The sequence below is a fragment of the Chiloscyllium plagiosum genome, chromosome 30 (genome assembly GCF_004010195.1).
Source record: "Chiloscyllium plagiosum isolate BGI_BamShark_2017 chromosome 30, ASM401019v2, whole genome shotgun sequence".
Taxonomy (NCBI): Eukaryota; Metazoa; Chordata; class Chondrichthyes; order Orectolobiformes; family Hemiscylliidae; genus Chiloscyllium; species Chiloscyllium plagiosum.
The window spans coordinates 45,166,722-45,184,974 of NC_057739.1; the positions used below are offsets into that span (position 1 = coordinate 45,166,722).

Genomic DNA, 18,253 nt, shown 5'->3' on the forward strand with positions numbered 1-18,253 from the left:
GGGGTGGGTGAGGGGGCCTGGCCCTGACGGGGTGCCTGTGGGTGTGATGCTGAAGTATTTAGTTATTCCTGGTTTCTTCATTGCAGTTGCATATTTCATGGAGGGTCGGAATAGCAGCCAGCTGCTATACCGCTGGTCCAAGTCTTTGGATCCCACAGTGAAGAGGGGGCCATGGACACAAGCAGAAGATGAGGTATGTTCCCACCAGCTGTTGGCCATTTCTCTCTCAGTCCCACAAGTGGGGCTCAGTGATGTAGCCACTGCCATGAGGCAAGTCTTTTGTTTTTAATTATCCCCATGCACCCAGCCTGGATGTGGTGACAACCTAGCCTCTTCCTCTGCTGGAAATATCTCAATGACCCCTTCACCCAATTTTAAAAAAACCTTTTAAGGTAGTACAGAACTTGAGAGTTGCTGGAAAATGTACCTTGTACAGATCAGGACAATTCCCAAGAATACAGCCCCACCAAGTAGGTGATGATATTTGCTGACTCACTGCCCAGAGCAATGCCTTCACCAGTCAGTAGCAACCACCCTGGTTTAAAATGTGATAGTTAATCAGCCTGCACAGAGATGTTGTTAAACAGCTCTGGAGCATGCCGATCTTGACCCCGGGCTCCTGGGTGAGAGGTCAGGACTTTCCCATGATGGCACAACAGCCCTCCTGGTTTAAACATTTTTTAATTTACCTGTTTTTCTAATCAGAGCTGTTATTACCCTCCTCAGGAGCAGGTGGGACTTGAACCCAGTCCTTTCTGATCCCAGGCAGGGGCACTTCCATTGGACCACAAGAGGGGCCCCTCAGGTTTAAAATTGCCTCAAAACCTAGTTAGAAATCACACAACAGCAGGTTATAGTGAAACAGGTTTAATTGGAAGCACCAGCTTTCAGAGCGCTGCTCCTTCCCCTGAAAGCTAGTGCTCCCAAATAAACCTGGCGTTGTGTGCTTTCTAACTTTGTCCACCCCACTCCAACACCAGCACCTCTAAATCATGCCTCAAAACCTGTCAGTGAACTATTAATCATCTTTAGTTTCTACGTTCTCCATCTCCCAGCCAGAGGCCCCATACCAACCAGTTGCCACATCTATCCACCATAAATACTGATTTTATTTCTCCTTGAATTGGTAGTCTTGTGAATTGTTCTGATGGGTGCAGGATAGAAAAGCTTTGCTTTATTTTTTAAGCAGTACACAAAGGAGTTCCTTGGTTTTGTATTTGGAGCTAGAGAATTTAGAAGTAGGGAGGTGCAATACACCAGTTCTGGGCCCTTCTTTTCGAGGGAGGTATTGGGAAAGAGTCATCTTTATTCTCTAGGCATTGACACTTACACCAATGTCAAAGTGGTACCGAGACAGCGGAGAACTTGAAGCTGCTTTCCTCTGCAGTTGACAAGGGGTACAGGGCTGTCATGGTGGAGGTCTTTAACGTTGTGATTTGTTTTCCAGCTACTCCTGAAGGCAGTGGCGAAATATGGAACCCGGGAATGGTTCAAGATCCAGGAAGAGGTCCCTGGGAGGGTTGATGCTCAGTGCAGGGGCAGGTATGAGCTTAGATCTTTGCAGAGCAGTTTCTAGGAGCCAGGCAAGTTAATATTGACCACACCCCAGCTTCTGCTCATTACCCTGTGTATCTGCATGCACCATTCAACAGTTACTCTTTTCCTCCCCAACCTCCATTTTAGTAGAAGTTGCTGGATGGGAAGTTTTTAAATTCACTCACAGGATATGGGTATTGCTAACGGTGCCAGAACTTATTGCCCATCCCTTGTTGCCCCTCGGGAGGTGGTGGTGAGCTACCCCCTTGATTCCCTGTAGTCTGTGCAGTGCCACCTAAGAGGGAGTTCTAGAGTTTTGACCCAGTGACAGTGAAGGAGTGGTGTGTCTGAGTCAGGGTGGTGAGTAACTTGGAGGGGAACTTGCAAAATGTGACGTGCACGTCTACCCGCTACCCTTGTCGATGGAAATGGGTTTGGAAGGTGTTGTTGAAGCAGCCTTGGTCATTTCTGCAGTGCATCTTGTAGCTGGTACACACTGCTGCTACTGAACATCAGTGGTGGGCAGAAATCACTCAAATTGTCTTTGTGTGCATGGGCCTCTGAGGTCTATGTGCAATAGCAACTTCCCCAATTGAAAATCAATGCTGCGATCAGTGTGCTGATGTCAAATCGTGTGCAAAACATTGGAATGCACAACTGAGCAGCTTAAATGGAATGTCAGTGGTGAAGGGAGTGGATCTTTGTGAATGAGGTGACGTTCAAGAGAGTTACTTTGTCCTGGATGGTGTTAAGCTTCTTGAGTATTGTTGGAGCTGTACCCATCCAGGCAAGTGGGGAATAATACATCACACTCCAGACTCGTGCCATAGATAGTGGGCAGGCTTTAGGAATTGGGGCATGAGTTACTCAATCCAGTAACCCTATTCTCTAACTTGTATTGTAGTCAAAGTGCTTATGTGTCTAGTCCAGTTGAATTTCTGGTCACTGGTAACTCCCAGATGTTGATATTCAGTGGTGATGAATGTCATCGAATGTCAAGGAATGACAGTTCGATTTGCGTTAGAGATAGTCATTGCCTGGCATTTGTGTGGCACAAATATTACTTTCCATTTGTCAGCCCAAGCCTGGGTATTGTCCAAGTCTTATTGCACTTGAATGTGGACTTTTTCAGTATCTGAGGATTCGCGAAGGGTGCTAAACATTGAGGAATTATCAGTGAACTTGCCCACTTCTGACCTTATGCTGGATGGCAGGTCATTGCTGAAGCAGCTGAAGATGGGCCAGGCATAGAAGGTGTTATCAACAGTGATGTCAAGCTCCACTTGCTCAGCACTGACCTTTTCTCTGACACTCAGTTTGAGTTCCACCAGGGCCCATCATCTCCTGACTTTGTCATAACCTTCTGTCAGACTTGGAGAAAAGAGCTGAGTTCTGGAGATGAGGTGAGCCTGACGACCCTTCACATCAAGGCCGTGTTTTACCAAGTGTGGTATCAAGGAGTTCGAGCAGACCTGGAGTTGGGACTTTGGAGTGGTTCAGAGGATCAGTGTGTCCTCTCGTCTTCGCTTTGCCCCAATCCCCCTCAATTCCAGGTACACCGAATCTGATGCATACACTTGCTTGGCACTCGGCTGTGATCGATGGTGCCTAATGAGCTGTGGGATCATGCCTTGGCTCTTCTCTTTCTGTAGTCTGGGGTTTGGTGACCTGCTTAGCTGACCTTTCACCCGTTGAGCTGTTGCTGGTGGTTTTGCTTTGCTGAGAGCAGAAGACCATGGAGCAGCCTGCTCCAACAAGATGGCTGGTCTCATTTTAGCCTCTGTCCACTTTCCTATCCACTCTCCGTCACCCTTGCATTATTAATTCAAAAGGTCCATCTCCCTCCTCAAATTAACTTCGAGTCCTGGCATCCATCTCACTCCAGGGGAGTGAATTCCACAGATTTGCAACCCTTTGAGAAGCAATTTCTCCCCATCTCTGTTTTAAACTTATTCTCCTTAAATGAAGGAAATTGATGCCATGGAGGGACTGATGTGACAGACAGCCCTGGGAGGAGCTGGTGTCCTTTAACAGATTTATGTTCAGTTTTGCATCGTGGATGGCTGAGGGGAGGAACCTGAGGTGACGTTCAGCTTCAGGCGATGACTGTGTTCATTCTTTCACAGGTTTCTGAATACTTTGAATCATAATCTCCGCAAAGGAAGGTGGTCACCTGAGGAAGAGAGCGAGTTCAGGGAGCTGCTTGCCAAGCACGGAGTAGGTAAGATATGTCAGTCCAGCATCTCTGTAGGATATATCATCCACACAATCTGTGGTCTTAGAAGTAAAACGTCATCCCCTGTTGTACTTTAATAGCAGGGCTTGAGGGGCTGAATGGCTTACTCTCCTTGCCTGCATTCCTCTGCCTAATTCTCTGCCCTCTGTGCTGCTGATGTAGTGATTCACTAACAGACTGGTTATATGAATGACATCAAATGTGTTAGATTCTGCAGTTGCTTTAACTGTTTATGCTCCATTATATCTTCAGTTACACTGTCAATTATCTGAGAGTCCCTGCCTTAATTGCTGAAACTAAACACAGTTTCTGGACAGACTGTGAGGAAACAGTACAGGAGCATGTTCCTCTGCTCTGAGTGGCGAATGCTAGCTCATTATGTAACAGTGGAGCTCGACTCTGACTCTGCTTTGGACACCTTTCTATGTTTTTACAGGTAGATGGTCGAAGATATCTGCGGGCTTGGTCGGCAGAACAGAAGCTCAGTGTCTGCATAAATGGAAAGCACTAACAGGCATTAAGGTGAGAGCCTGCTGACAGTGGGATCACCTTTTACAACGGACCAAAAGTCATCCTTTTGGGTCACTGTGCAACACATCAGGATGCTTCTGTTGCGATGAAATTCCTCCAGATCGGGCTTTCTTCCTTAGCTGCAGTTATTTTTAAACTATCCAAGTTATGGTTCATAGTTTCCTGATAGGAACTCCCTCGTTAGCAGCATTGACAGTCTGGCAGTTCATCACCCATAAACAAATTACAAAATAAAATTGCTCTTAGCAAGCAATTGCACTTCTGTCAATAGGCAAATGGATCATTGAGTCTTGTGTTGACACCTACAGCTCATAGGGATTCTGTTTCAATCTGGTCTATACTGAGTTGGCTAACGCCAGCCAAGGTGAGGATAATTGTAGTACAGTAGACCCGAGAGCCAGGATGTCTGCCTTTTGAGGTGCACTGGATTAACATTTACCTTTAATCCAGGAACACTAAGACCCAATTGAAATCAACTCGCCCTGTTCTGGCTGCATATTCAAGCTGTTAGCAGTTGTGCATTCAGCAGAAGTCAGCAGTCTATTCAGTGTGTCTTTGTCTGTGTGCTGCTCAGTGCTGGGATCGATGAGAATCCATAGAATTGGAATAGAATGAGTTTATGAACAATTACAGTGAATCGATTAGAAACTTTCCCCACAGATGGATCTAAGACGCTACTTTATTTCTTGTTAAAAGCGCTTTAGAATGTCCTGGGGTGATAACTGAGGCTATAGAAATTAGTCTTTCCGGTTTAAATGTATCTGCTTTGTTTTGACAACTGAATTTATTTTTCAGGCCAAGGAATGGGCCCGGTCTAAACTTCCGAGAAAGAGCAGGCCAAAGCGCATTAAAAAGAGGCGGCGGGAAACAAGTTCCGAGTCTTCGGAATACTCATCTGAGGATATTGAATTCATGGAGTCAGAGGAAGAGCGGGAGCGGGAGCGACAGAAGCAACAGGAGGAGGAGGAAGATTCCAAGGATGTCGAGGAAACGGAACAGGAAAAGCGGGAGGCAAGCTGCTGGAATCCAGCTGAGTCACTGGTGCTGGATGTGGACCGTTGGGTACCAGTTGTTGAAAATAAGCCAGCGCCAGCCAAGATCTCCGAAAGCTGCCAGACCAGCAGCACAGCGACTGTGAAGGTCGAAGCTGTCAATCGCCTTGGGGGACCCAAGGCAAATAGGTTTTGGGGACGTTTGTCTTGTCGAGCCAGTGCTGTTGCAAATGCAAGTGAAGCAGACAAGAAAGGAACAGTGGTAAGGGTCCTAGATGGACAGGCATTGGACCACTTTCAAAACGTTTTGTAAATTAGTCTGAAGAATGTTTCTGAGTTTGGGGCAAACAGATTCTTTATTCACTTATCTTAAATGTTGCTGGTTGCCTAGAGCGCGTACATTTTTTTCAAAGCACGAATGATTTTGGGAGAGGTAAAATTAATTGTTGCACTCTGGGTTACTGTTCTTTCCCCCAAATAATTTCTCCAGTGTGTTCAAAAACGTACTTGTAGAGTCTTTTACTCTGTGAATGGGAAAGTCTGATAGCAGAGTGGTTGTGTCCCTAGATGTTTGAGCCAGGGAAGATGAATTCCTATCTCTGTTAAAATTGAAGGAATTGCGTGTGCTGTTAATCAGAAACAAAACAGAAATTGTTGGAAAAGCTCAGCAGGTCTGGCAGCATCTGTGGAGAGAAATCAGTTCATGTTTTGGGTCAGGTTACCCACCTCGCGCCAAAAGGTTAACTCTTGATTTCTGTCCACGGATGCTGCCAGGCCTGCTGAGCTTTTCCAGCACTTTGTGCTTTTTTGCAGCCTGAGCATTGTGTTAAAACCTTTGATATAGCTGAGGGAAGGTTGGGCACAGTGGGGGAGGGAAGCTGCAGCTTTGTCCAGGTCCATTCAGAGCCAGTGAGACAGCTGGCTTCATTCTCAGAATGATGTTCACAACCTTCACAGTGTATTTGCAACAGCCCAGCAACGTGATTAGATTCCCTACAGTGTGGAAACAGGCCCTTTGGCCCAACCAGTCCACACTGACCCTCCGAAGAACAACCCACCCAGACTCATTTCCCTCTGACTAATGCACCTAACACTATGCGCAATTTAGCACGGCCAAGCCACCTGACTGCACATCTTTGGATTGTGGGAGGAAACCGGAGCACCCGGAGGAAATCCACACAGACACAGGGAGAATGTGCAAACTCTGCGCAGATAGTCGCCTGAGGCTGGAATTGAACCTGGGACCCTAGTGCTGTGAGGCAGCAGTGTTAACCATTGTGCCACCCCGAGTCATTTTGACTTGAGCCAATCTTTTATTTCCAAGGAGATGAGCAGTTATCGGAGATATGCATGGCTGTAGAGTTGAGACCAAAATTGGATCCGCCATGATCTTATTTGAAGGGCTGAATGGCCTACTTTTCCTTATTTGTATTTACAAATCTCAAACTGTCCACTTGAAGTCCCTTACTCTTGATCACCTATTCAAGGGAGAAAGGAACTATTCTGTCGCCCATGCCCATCGCTGTGACTCGATACGAGAGTTTGAGATTCTGATGGGAAGGTCAGTAACTCCATTTAAGGTAATTGGCCAAAAAAGTAAACCAACACAGAGCTCATTTGTTTTCCTCTCTGCAATGCGCTATCATCTGAACTGTATTGTCTGAAAGGGCAGTGAAAGCAAATTCAACACAAGCTTTCAAAACTGAATTGAATAGAAAAATATTTATTGGGGTATGGGAGAAGAGGGGAGTGGAGCTCATTGACTAGCTGTGGAAGAGCTGGCCCTGGGAAGAATGGCTTCCTGATGCCGTATGCTTCAATAATATGATCTGAAACCAGGTGAAGCTTGCCTTTCAGGGAACAAAGACCCACACCTGACCCAATCTGGGCTGGCCAGGTAGTCTGTGAACAATGCATTCACCTGTCTGCAGAAAGACCTGAATTTTGTTTCACTTTGATTTGCACAGAGGGATCTAGCTGCACAGAGTGGAGCACCATCCGAAGCAGCTGCGTGCCCAGCAGTGAAAGTCGCCTATCAGAGACCTCTGCGATCTCGGAGGGAAAATAGGAGGACAGTGCGCCAGACCTGCAGGGTCATTCTGGAGAAGAAGCTCATTGCAGAGATGTGTCGTTGGACCGCACCTAAGATGGTCGAACGGAGAGAAGGTGAGGCCCCTGGTACCTAGGCCAGCAACTCTGAGCTGGGCTTTCCTGCACCACGAGACCTGCAGGATCACTGCATTCTCCTGTGTCCCTCCCAAATGCCAGGCTTGGTGTCTGAATCTACTCAGGGGCTGTGTCCCTAATTCACTCCTTTGCACATCAGTTCAACTACTCTGGCTGTCGTGCCACCTTCCCCAAGTCTACACAAACTTGAGTTGATCCCAGCTACCCATATTCAGGCTCGCACTACATGCTCTCTCCCCTATGCTCACTGACCTGTGTTTGATAGACTTGTATCCTCTGGAGTTTAGAAGAGTCTGAGGTAACGTAACTGAAATGTATAAAGGTTCGGAGGGGCCTTGGCTAGGTGGAAAGGCTGTTTCCTCTTGAGAGAATCTAGATCTGGGGTCGTAGTTTACACAAGGGGTTGCCCATTTAAAACCGATGAGGAAACATGTTTCTCTCAGCATTGGGTCTTTAGAATTCCCTTCCTCAAACAGCATTGGATGCAAAATTGTTTAATATTTTTATAATAGATTGTTGATGATTAAGGCAATGAAAGGTTATTGCGGGGACGCAGCAACGTGGAGTTGAGCTTAAAGTCAAATTAGCCATGATTGTACAGAACAGCAAGGCAGACTTGCAGGTTTGAGTGGCCTACTCCTCCCCTGTTTGTATCTTTGTATTTCTCTTGCCGAGGGATACCTACCCTGAGTGAGATGGTATGCACTCTAGAACAGCAATGGAAATGCTGTAAATAACAAGTTAGTCAGATGTGAAAACGTAGTAGTTCCCCTTCAGGTCCACACCAGAATAGGTCCGGCTTTGTTTCTGTTCAGGCACGGCTTTGGCAGCGTGGTATGTTTATTTAAAATGGGGTGGAGGTGGTGGAGACTTGCATTATAAAATCTCCTTCACATTTTACCATTATAATGTAGGAGTGCTGAGAGAGTTCACACAGCAAGATCCCAAAAATGGCTTTGTGATAACCAGAGGATCTATATTAATGTAGCACAAAGGAGAATGTTGGTGTGTATATACAGAAATGACTGGCATTGTTAACGTGAGCAGGAAGATTGGCTGCTCTGTTTAACATGCTGAGAATTGGCACTCCCTGAATCTATATTTCAAAGCATTGTCTTGGGGAGTGATGAAATAATTCCACCAAGCAGTTAAACCTACAAATTCATTGGACTTGTAGTGAGATTTATGCATGAAAAATGCCCAGAGTGTGTCTAAATGGAGCAGTTAAGTATCTGCTTGAAGTGTTGTGGTACTGAGATTTAATGTAATTTTCTGACTCTTTCTATTATCTAGCTGACATTATACGCGAGAGACTGGAAGCTACTGGCTTAAGCACTACGCCTGTTTTTACTCTCTTGGTACAGGTAAGGTTTCACTGTGCTATTGAGTTTTTTTCAAAAGAGCCCATGTCTCAGGGCAGTGCTGAGAGTCAGGTGGTCCATCATAAAATTGCAAGCACTAGAATTTGTGACCAGATATGAAAGACCAGATCGCCCATCTTTGCACTGACCGGTTTGGAACGGTTCTATTCCCCTCCTAATCTATGCAGGTACAAAGTATTGATGCAAAGTATTGATGCACTGATGTTACAATAGAGGGGAAGTGGCTCAGCAATCAATGCTTTCTGATTGGGACTGAGGATGCTTCTGTATCGAAGCCCATGCTGTCCCTGTTCTGGGAGAGTCAGATGGGGACAGTGTAGACAGACCTTTGCTCTGTATCTAGCCCCATACTGTACTTTAACTTTTCATGTCATTTGAGGTTTGGAACCCTGAATCTAGCTCCCTCACGTTGCTGGTTGAAGTGAGACTGGTTTCCCTGTCGGTACTGACAGACTTGGTGACAAAATCTTGGTTGAATTCCTGTGGAATATGAATAACTACCTGCTTCTCATTTTACCCAAGCACAGAGCATCCACCAATTTAATGCAGTCAACTATATTCAAAGTGAATGTCCATGGACAATGAGGGGGTTTAACTGGGATGATTACTATACCCTGCCTCATGAGAGAGCCAGGACACAGAAGGAGCGAGAGTCTCAGCAGAAAGGACCCACGTACTAACTTTGCCACTCTGTTGTTTGCAGTTGTTTCGGATCGACAAGGAAGGCTGCATGCAGATTCTAAAAAAGGTAACCTGAGGTTGAGAATCTTCATTACAGTCGTGTTGCTAAGGGGTATCTTGAGGGGCTATGTTCAAGCTGAGAGAATGGGAGAGCTGGGGTTTATATCTGACTGTATGCAGAGGGAGAAAACATGCATTTGGAAAGGCATGTGCAAGGGTCAGATCAAGGCTATTGAGGCAAATGTAGGGCTCCGAGTAAGATCCAAATGTAGGGCTCCGAGTAAGATCCAAATGTAGGGCTCCGAGTAAGATCCAAATGATGTTCAGCAATGTGCTGTTATTTGCCCAGTAGTTCAGGGGGTTGGAGCTGTTTCAGCCAAGATCTTCCCAGGCAAATTGGCTTCTGGACCCCTGAGGGGCCAGGTGGAGGGCTTTAATACTAATTATTGCATAGTGATGTGGTTCTTTGGATGACAGAAGAGTATTTGGGCATACTGTCTATCAACCTGCCTTCACTGTGTTTTCTCTGTCTCTTGTAGATGAATCAGGATGCCCAAGGTTTGTCTGGTATAGTATGACTTTTTGAACATCACCAGTGCGTGTGCTTTTTCAGTGGATATACCTGCGGGTTTCTCACTCCCTGCAATCCTCCAGCATCGTCCTCCCCTGATTCAGGGCTGCACTCAGGAGGGAGCTGCTTTGCTGTTACCCAGTGGTGTAGCTGTCACTGGTGTGTAGTTTTGTGGATGGTCACTGGATGATGATCCTGTCCCTGAGAAATGCTCATATTTAGAGGGAAGCTCCCACAGGGGGCTGCTGGAAAACTCAGCAATCCATGATTCCTCAAATGGTATCACAGTTTCTTACAACTTTCTCCTTGGTCAATACGCTACACAACACTCCCAGATCATCTGAAGGATTCTCGCATGAGTTTTCCAATGCTTTAATTCCCTTTTTATCAGCCATGGGATTTTCCAGTTTCTTTCCCTCTCCCAGGGGATTGTTACTGTCAGTGGGGCTTTGACCTTGATGACGTGATGCAGCATTACACATCATCCTTGTACTTTCTTTTGAAAGAAAGACTTGGTTTTCTATCAAGCTTTTCACAATCTGTTTCAAATATCTTTTTTCCTCCGTTCATTCATTCACGAGATGTGGGTATCACAGTGTAGACCACCTTTATTGCCCATCCTTAATTGCCCTTGAGGAGGTGGTGATGAACTGCTGTCATCCTTGGGGTGTAGGAACACCCACGTCAGCAGAAACGGAATGTTCATCCAATAACACTGAAGGAATGGTGATGTAGTTCCAAGTCCGGGAGGTGTTCCCTGGTATCTGCTGCCCTTGTCCTTCTAGATGGTAGGATTTGGAAGGTGCTATCTAAGGAATCTTGGGCAAGTTCTGCAGTGCGGCATATAAATGGTACATACTGCTGCTACTGAACATCAGTGGTGGAGGCAGTATTGTTCAAAAATATTTCTCACCACAAAAGTGTAGTTTTGAAATACAGGAGCTGTTGTATTGCATGGTGTGCTGACAGGTCAGAAGCAGCAAATGTGACATTGGACTCATTCTTAACATTGATTGAGCAGTAAATATTGGACCAGGATACTGGGAAAATGGTAGGGACATTATTGGAAAAAATTCTTCGGACCAAGATTTACTTGCATTTGGAGAAGAATTGATTTGTTAGGGATAGTCAGCGTAGCATAAATAAAAACAGAAATTGCTGGAAAAGCTCAGCAAGTCTGGCAGCATCTGTGGAGAGAAATCAGAGTTAACGCTTCAGGTCCAGTGACTTTTCCTCAGAATAGTCAGCATGGCTTTGTGTGGAATGGTTTTGTCTTAAATTTGATTGAGTTTTTGAAGGAAGAGATGAAGATTATGGGTGAGGGTAGGGAAGTGGATGTTGTCTATATGGACTTGAATGAAGTATTTGACACGGTCCCTTGTGGTAGGCTAGCCCCGAAGATTTCATTGAATCCATGGTGAATTGGCAAGTGGATACAAAATTGGTTTGATCATAGGAGACCGGGTAGTTGTGGAGGGGTGTTTTTCTGGCTGTAGGTCTGTGACCAGTGGTGTTCTGCAGGAATCACTGCTGGGATTTCTGTTTGTAATATATATCCATATAAATCATTTGGATGAAAATGTTAGTTGTCTGATTAGTAAGTTTGCAGTTAACTCTCCCTGATTTAACAAGCTCTTGTATAGTTTACATTAAACAATGTTTTGGGAGGTTTTGACAGGAAATGTAAACATTTCAAATTGTGGGCGGTACGGTGGCACAGTGGTTAGCACTGCTGCCTCACAGCACCAGAGACCCGGGTTCAATTCCCGCCTCAGGCGACTGTGTGGAGTTTGCACACACTCCCCGTGTCTGCGTGGGTTTCCTCCGGGTGCTCCGGTTTCCTCCCACAGTCCAAAAATGTGCCGGTTAGGTGAGTTGGCCATTCTAAATTGCCCGTAGTGTTAGGTGCAGGGGTAAATGTAGAGGAATGGGTCTAGGTGAGTTGCTCTTCGGGGTCATTGTGGAGTCGTTGGGCCGAAGGGGCTGTTTCCACACTAAGTAATCTAAATCTAATCTAAAAACTGGTGGGGTTGTGGATAGTGAGGAAGGCTGTCAAAGGATTTCCATCAGTTGGAAAGTTGGGTGCAGAAATGGCAGATGGAGTTTAATCTGGACAAGTGTGAGGTGGTGCATTGTGGGAGGAATGTAAACAATAAATGGCAGGACCCTGAGGAGCATTGATATACAGGGGGATCTTGGGATGCAAGTCCATAGCGCCCTGAAAGTGGCAGCATTATTGAGTAAGCTGGTAAAGAAGGCGCCTGGCATGCTTGCCTTCATCTGTCAGGGCATTGAGTATAAAAGTTGGCAGGTTGTGTCGCAGCTGTATAAGACTTTAATTTGGTCACATTTGGAATATTGTGTGCAGTTCTGGTCACCACATTTAAAGGGAGGATGTGGAGGCTTTGGAGAAAATGCAAGGGAGGTCGACAAGGACATTGCCTGGATTGGAGAGTATTGGACCCTTTTTCCCAGGGTAGAAATGTCAAATACTAGGCAGCGTAGCTTTATGATAAGTGGGGGAATATTTAAAGAGGAGTGAGGCGAGTGTATTTTTACCCAGAAGGCGGTAGGTGCCTAGAATGTGCTGTTCGGGGCGCTGGTGGAAGCAGACATGATAGCGATGTTTGAGGCATTTTGAAGCCACATGAATAGGCAGGAAAAAGAGGCTTACAGACCATGTGCAGGCAGATGGGGTTAATTTACATTGACATCATGGTCGGCACAGACACTGTGGGCCGAAGGGCCTCTTCCTGTGCTGTTCTGTATTCTATGTTTTGAGAGCTCTTCTGCAAAATAAAAGCAGTGGGATTTTTCTTGTCCACCCTAGAAGCAGACTTTGGCTTAAAGCCTGATCCAAAACTAATCGTTGTCAGTCCTAACTGAGCAGTGTCAGTATGGAGTGGGGCTCAAGCCTCCAGTCGTTACGGTGTAAGTGCAACTTGTTGTACCCTAGTTAACACTTGGGTGTTGTGTTTCTGAGCCTTGAATTGACTGCAGTACTTTTCGACAGCCTGGGAGCTGGGTTGTGTTGTCTTTGTTATGAACTCTGAGCTGGTTTTACTGTTTTTGTGATGAGATTAAAGTGATCACCACTATAGAAGTTGTAGGTAGTCCTCCAGGTTGAGGAGAGAATGGTCGACAGCTGAGCGGTTTCTGTGGAGAAGCTGGGTTTGTTTCCCCCACTAATCCATATTCCTTCACCTCTTTCCAATCGTAGAAATCGATCAGCCTCTGATTAAAGTTAGTAGTTGTTTGAGCATGAATAAATGATTGCAGAGGAGAGTTCCACACTTATCAGTCAGTGTGTTTTCCTTATTTCACTTTGAGGGGAATCAGTAGTTGGTCACATTGAGGGACACTGATCCAGTAAATGGGAAACGGTTTCTCATGGGAGGAGATTCGGTCCCCAGAGGGACACCTGGGAGAAAAGTGGGAAAAGAATCAGTATACGAGAGATGTTTCTAAACACAGCAAAGTTGTGATTTGGAAAGTTCTGTCCGAAAGGGCAGTGGGAGCAGGTTTAATAATAACTTTCCAGAGGAAGTTGGAACATATTTTAACCTGTAAATGCTTCATGTTCATGGGCAAAGTGAAGGGGGCTTTGGGATTAATAAGGTAGAATCTTCCAAAGGCCAGCACCGAGGCAGTGATCCAGAGTTGTACGGTTCTGTAATTCTACATTTACTTTTTGATTTTAAGCTTTTCTTTTAAATGAAATAATTTCCCTTTTCTTGTCTCTACCTCAGTCACCTCATGATTTTTTTTTTGTTTGTCTCCTCCTGCTAGAAAAGGAGCAGTACGGTGAGCGACTGGGGCAAGACCCTTGTGGCCCGCGGTGGATGAAAGACAGCACCGTCAGCATGAGCAGCAAGGACACTATGGGTGTCGGTCGGTTTAAACCGGCTGCCCCACTGCCATTAAATAAACCAAAAACTGTCCTGGAGTTACTAACCGAAAAGCGCAAAGCCCAGGCTGTTGGTGCTGCCCCACACTCCATGGCCTCCCTGGCCCACCTGGCAGATTCCCTCAGTGAGGAGGCAGGAGGCAAGAAACGCCCTGTTCCAATCAAAGTATACAGGAAGGGGAGGCGCAGACCGAAACATGGGAACCAACCTTCACTCCAAGAGGTTGCACCTGACCAGGTGACACCTGATGCAGGGGGGCAGGGCTCAACATCAGACGCAACAGCACCGAGCGACCAAAGCCAGCCAGCTGCTCGTGCACGTGCCCCTGCTCGTGTCCGTACCCGTGCCCGTACCCGTGCTCGTGCTCCTGTTAAACCCAGCACTGCCAGCACCCAGCGTCGGCTGATGCCCATTGCCCCAATGCCACCGGCTCCAGCCCTGGTGCTACCCAGTGGCACGTTGTTGCAGCTGATGCTCCCCAACTCCACTGTACCCGTCATGGCAGTTCTCACCCCTAATGGTTTGGTGTGTGTCCCTCCAGGCTCGCTCCCAGCTCAGCCCGGCCCCAGCCTCCCTCCTCCAGCCGCTGGTCAGGCTGTGCCCTCCGCGTCTCAGCCAACCAACACTGTGACCAGCTCCAGCACTATCTCAGTGCCCAGTGTGGCGCCGGGACCGGCCGGTTGTGGCCCTGTCATTAGTCAGGCAGCAGTTGGTAACGATGCTGTGACAGTGTCACCCACCACCTCATTAAGCCAGCCTCTGGCCTCCCCTTCACCAGCAATTCAGCAAACCCCAGCAACTGCTCCCCCAGCTTCAGCCCACACTGTGGCACTGACTGCTGTAGTCCCCACTGCCACCAATCTCCGTTTACCAGTGGCCAGCTCCAACAACCCGAATCTCCCCAGGCACCTTCTCCAGGGCGGAGGTTTATTACAGACTGCAGGCCCCATCGTCTTAACGCAGCGTCTGGAGCCCCTGTGCAAATTACAGCCAACCAATTACACTGTCGACTTTAGTCTTTTGTCCTGTGAGCCAGAAGCAGTGATGAGAGACTGGCTGCAAGGCAAGGGTGGTATACAGGTGCCAGGCATGCCCACTAGCCTGCCATACCTGCCTCCCTTCTCTTCCACACTGAGAATCTTATCGAACTTGCTGCTACACAAGACGGCCTTGGAGCAGAATCTGTCTGGCTTTGGGCCTCCTGATGGAGCTGACCCCAAAATCAAACTCGAGGCAGCCAGGGCCCTGGTAGCTGAGCGTCTGCAGAATGAGCCAGCCTACCAGCTCCTGAAATCACGATTCCTCTCCGCTTTCACGTTGCCAGCGTTTCTAGCTACACTGCCGCCACACGGAAACCGAACCACCATTAACCCAACGATGGGAGTCCCTGACTCCGACTCTGAGGAAGCGAGTGAGTGCACAGACACTGATGGAGCAAGTGAGGACAGTGCTGCAGATCCTCAGGAGCAGTCTGCTGCAGATGAAATGGCTGAAGGAGAGTTACATCAACCCTTTGAAGTCTCCTTCACGGACCTGTCGTTTGGCAGTAACTTGACAGGCAGCCTGGTGAGTAGGAGAATATAGAAAGCTGCCAGAATTCTGCTTGCTTTGTTTCCCTCTCTCCATCACCCCCCACCCCCCCCCCCCACAAAGAGAGGTGTAGAGAGCTCCTTCCAGTCTACACACAGCCCCTTGCCCACTGCAGCTTATTGTCGAGTTTTCAAAGCCTCATTAAGCCTATGAGCACACATGTACTTGTTCTGCTGCAGTGGGATATTTCAGTCCCCTGCTCAGCCTCCCTCTCCCCACACACTCGGGCAAAAACGCTTTCTGCTGCCCTGTCAATCAACTCAGTACAGGCTGGGGTGTTTCCTGATCGATGTGGCCAAAGTTTATTCACTGCTCACCCCCCCTGTTATGTCACTTTGTAAAATATTTTATTAATTCATTCCTGGCAGTTACTGGCAAGACTGTCAATTATAAGCCATCTGTACTCGATGAGCCGCCTTCATCAAGCACTGATACGTATGCGCACACCATCCAGCCCCTTTCACCTGCTCTGGCACTTAGTAAAATTATCACTGACTTAATTATAGCCTCAAATCCCCCATTCCCACTTCCTGTCGATAACCTTCCTTGCTCAGTCTGTCTGACCCCTCATCCTTCCCAGCTTATCAAGAATCAAGCCAACTCTGCCTTAAAACAATCCCATCATGGTGTTTCCACCATCTTCAGAGGAAGGATATTCCAAAGGCTTACAACCCCCTGAGAGAAATGGCAGTGGGTTGAATACCTTCAGTGACGACAGTAAATGGCCAGCTACCGCTGGTGGGACTGCATTCCCCAATAGATCCAGATTGGGTAAGGCCTGCAGGTCTCCTCCTTCTAGGGGGTGGGGGTGGCATTAGTCACCCAGTTGGGGTTGTGAATGAGAGTCTTTACAGTCCTGCTCAGTTCCCCCGTTGGTATGAAATGGCCACACTGAGATTTGCACCCTCTGTTTCTGAATGACCCAGTCAGTACAACTTCTAAACCATCCCCAGTCGGCCCAGGAGATACTTGCACCAGTCACCCGAACCAGTGCGGAAGGATTTGTTGGATTTTCCCCAGAGTTGCTTCACCAGGCAGTGCTTAGGCATTAGTGCAATCCTTATTGCTGGAAGGGTTAAATGTTCCTGTGGACTAGCCTGCCAGTAAGTGAGGCAGCCCACCCGAATATGGGAAGTTAGTGTCTGTTTCATTCTGTCATGGTTCACGTTTTAATGGAAAAGGAAGTTGGGGTTAAAGATGTGAGTTGTGTGTTGAACAAGTGACCGAGTCCAGAGCAGAATGGATGTTCTGACAGATCCAGATGCTATGATTCCGCTTTTGTTGCAGCTGTGCAGAAAGCAGAGACGCCCCTGGACATGAGGTTTGAATGGGGGCAGGGTGTTATAGAAATAAAGCAGTCACTGTGTAGTAGTTGCTGGTCTCTGATTGTGTCAGTCTTGCTCCCATCTGTTTGCACCCTGCTCTCGAGCTGCAGGGGTGACCTTGGGGAGATGGCAGTGCCGTGGTAATCTCACCGGGTGCGTAACCCAGAGGACTGGACTAATGCTCTGGGCACATGGATCCAAAACCCACCATTGCAGCTCGCTGGAAGTGAACTAAACCAGAAATTGCTGGAGAGACTCAGCAGGTCTGGCAGTATCTATGGGAAGAAAGCAGGGTTAATGTTTCAAGTTGGGTGACTCTTCATCAGAGCTGATAGTGAGGGAGAAGTGGTGTTTATGCTGAAGGTATTGTTCAAGGAGAGGTAGGGAGAAGGCAGTGGATCTCCACCTATCTCCAGCTTCTGCCCAGCCATATCCCCGTTTCACTGTGCCTTCTCCCTCGCTGCTATCAGCTCTGATGAAGAATTACCACACTTCAAATGTTAACTTTAGTCCCCCATAGATGCTGCCAGACCTGCTGAGTCTCTCCAGCAATTTCTGGTTTAGTTTTAGATTCTCAGCTCCACAGTTCTTTGTTTCATTTTGCTGCAAGTTAAATTCAGTTCATAAAAAGTTGGAATAAAATGTAGTCTTAGTGATGGTGACCATGGGAGCACCATGAATTGGTGTAATTTCCTTTATGGAATAAAATTTACCGTCCTTCCCTGATCTGGGTTACGAGTGACTGCAGACCAAATACAATGTACTTGATGCTAACTGCCCTCTGACCTGGCCTGAAGGAATGGGGAACCAGTGTCATCCTCAAACCAACTCCAAGTTAACCAGAGACCACGTTGTTTTAGCACGTGAGCTTCAAGGTCCAGGTCTTTATGACATGTCTGTGACAGATGGATTTGAACTGACGCCCTCGCCCTTCTCCCACCGCCCCCCCCCCCCCCCCCGAGCCCTGAAGAGCCGAGAAGGCTGGCCTGGCGATTCCCTAATATAAATTCTCAGACTCAAGATTAATAACGGTCCCTCCTGAATTATGCGTAAAAGGAAAACATGATTTGCGGCTTATACGAGGTTGTGAACCAATACGAGTAACCACGAAGTCGGAGTATCGTCCTTGCAGGGCACAATACCAGTTACAACCCATGAACGTAGTTACTCCAGTCTTTCAATCCTTCCCACAGACGAGAGAGATAATCCCCTTTGTAAACTCACCGGTGAGAACTCACATTTTTCTGATCAAAAAGGCAAAAATTCCAAGTGAACCGGAGGAATGGAGGTTTGTTCAAGACCTACAGGCAGTCA

General features: G+C 47.1%; 1 protein-coding gene across 3 annotated transcripts in view; it reads left to right on the top strand.

Moving 5' to 3' along the window:
* The window catches only part of snapc4 (small nuclear RNA activating complex, polypeptide 4), a 41,267-nt gene that overhangs the window by 17,485 nt on the left and 5,529 nt on the right, over window positions 1-18,253 (top strand). For 2 of the 3 annotated variants that reach the window (XM_043720631.1, XM_043720634.1), the window contains 10 exons: window positions 87-193; window positions 1,448-1,542; window positions 3,663-3,757; window positions 4,209-4,294; window positions 5,099-5,557; window positions 7,263-7,461; window positions 8,776-8,846; window positions 9,568-9,612; window positions 10,085-10,112; window positions 13,906-15,590. In XM_043720631.1, coding sequence (XP_043576566.1) covers window positions 87-193; window positions 1,448-1,542; window positions 3,663-3,757; window positions 4,209-4,294; window positions 5,099-5,557; window positions 7,263-7,461; window positions 8,776-8,846; window positions 9,568-9,612; window positions 10,085-10,112; window positions 13,906-15,590 — 2,870 coding nt within the window. The remainder of the gene's footprint in view (window positions 1-86; window positions 194-1,447; window positions 1,543-3,662; window positions 3,758-4,208; window positions 4,295-5,098; window positions 5,558-7,262; window positions 7,462-8,775; window positions 8,847-9,567; window positions 9,613-10,084; window positions 10,113-13,905; window positions 15,591-18,253) is intronic. The other variant, XM_043720632.1, reaches the window with a different exon arrangement.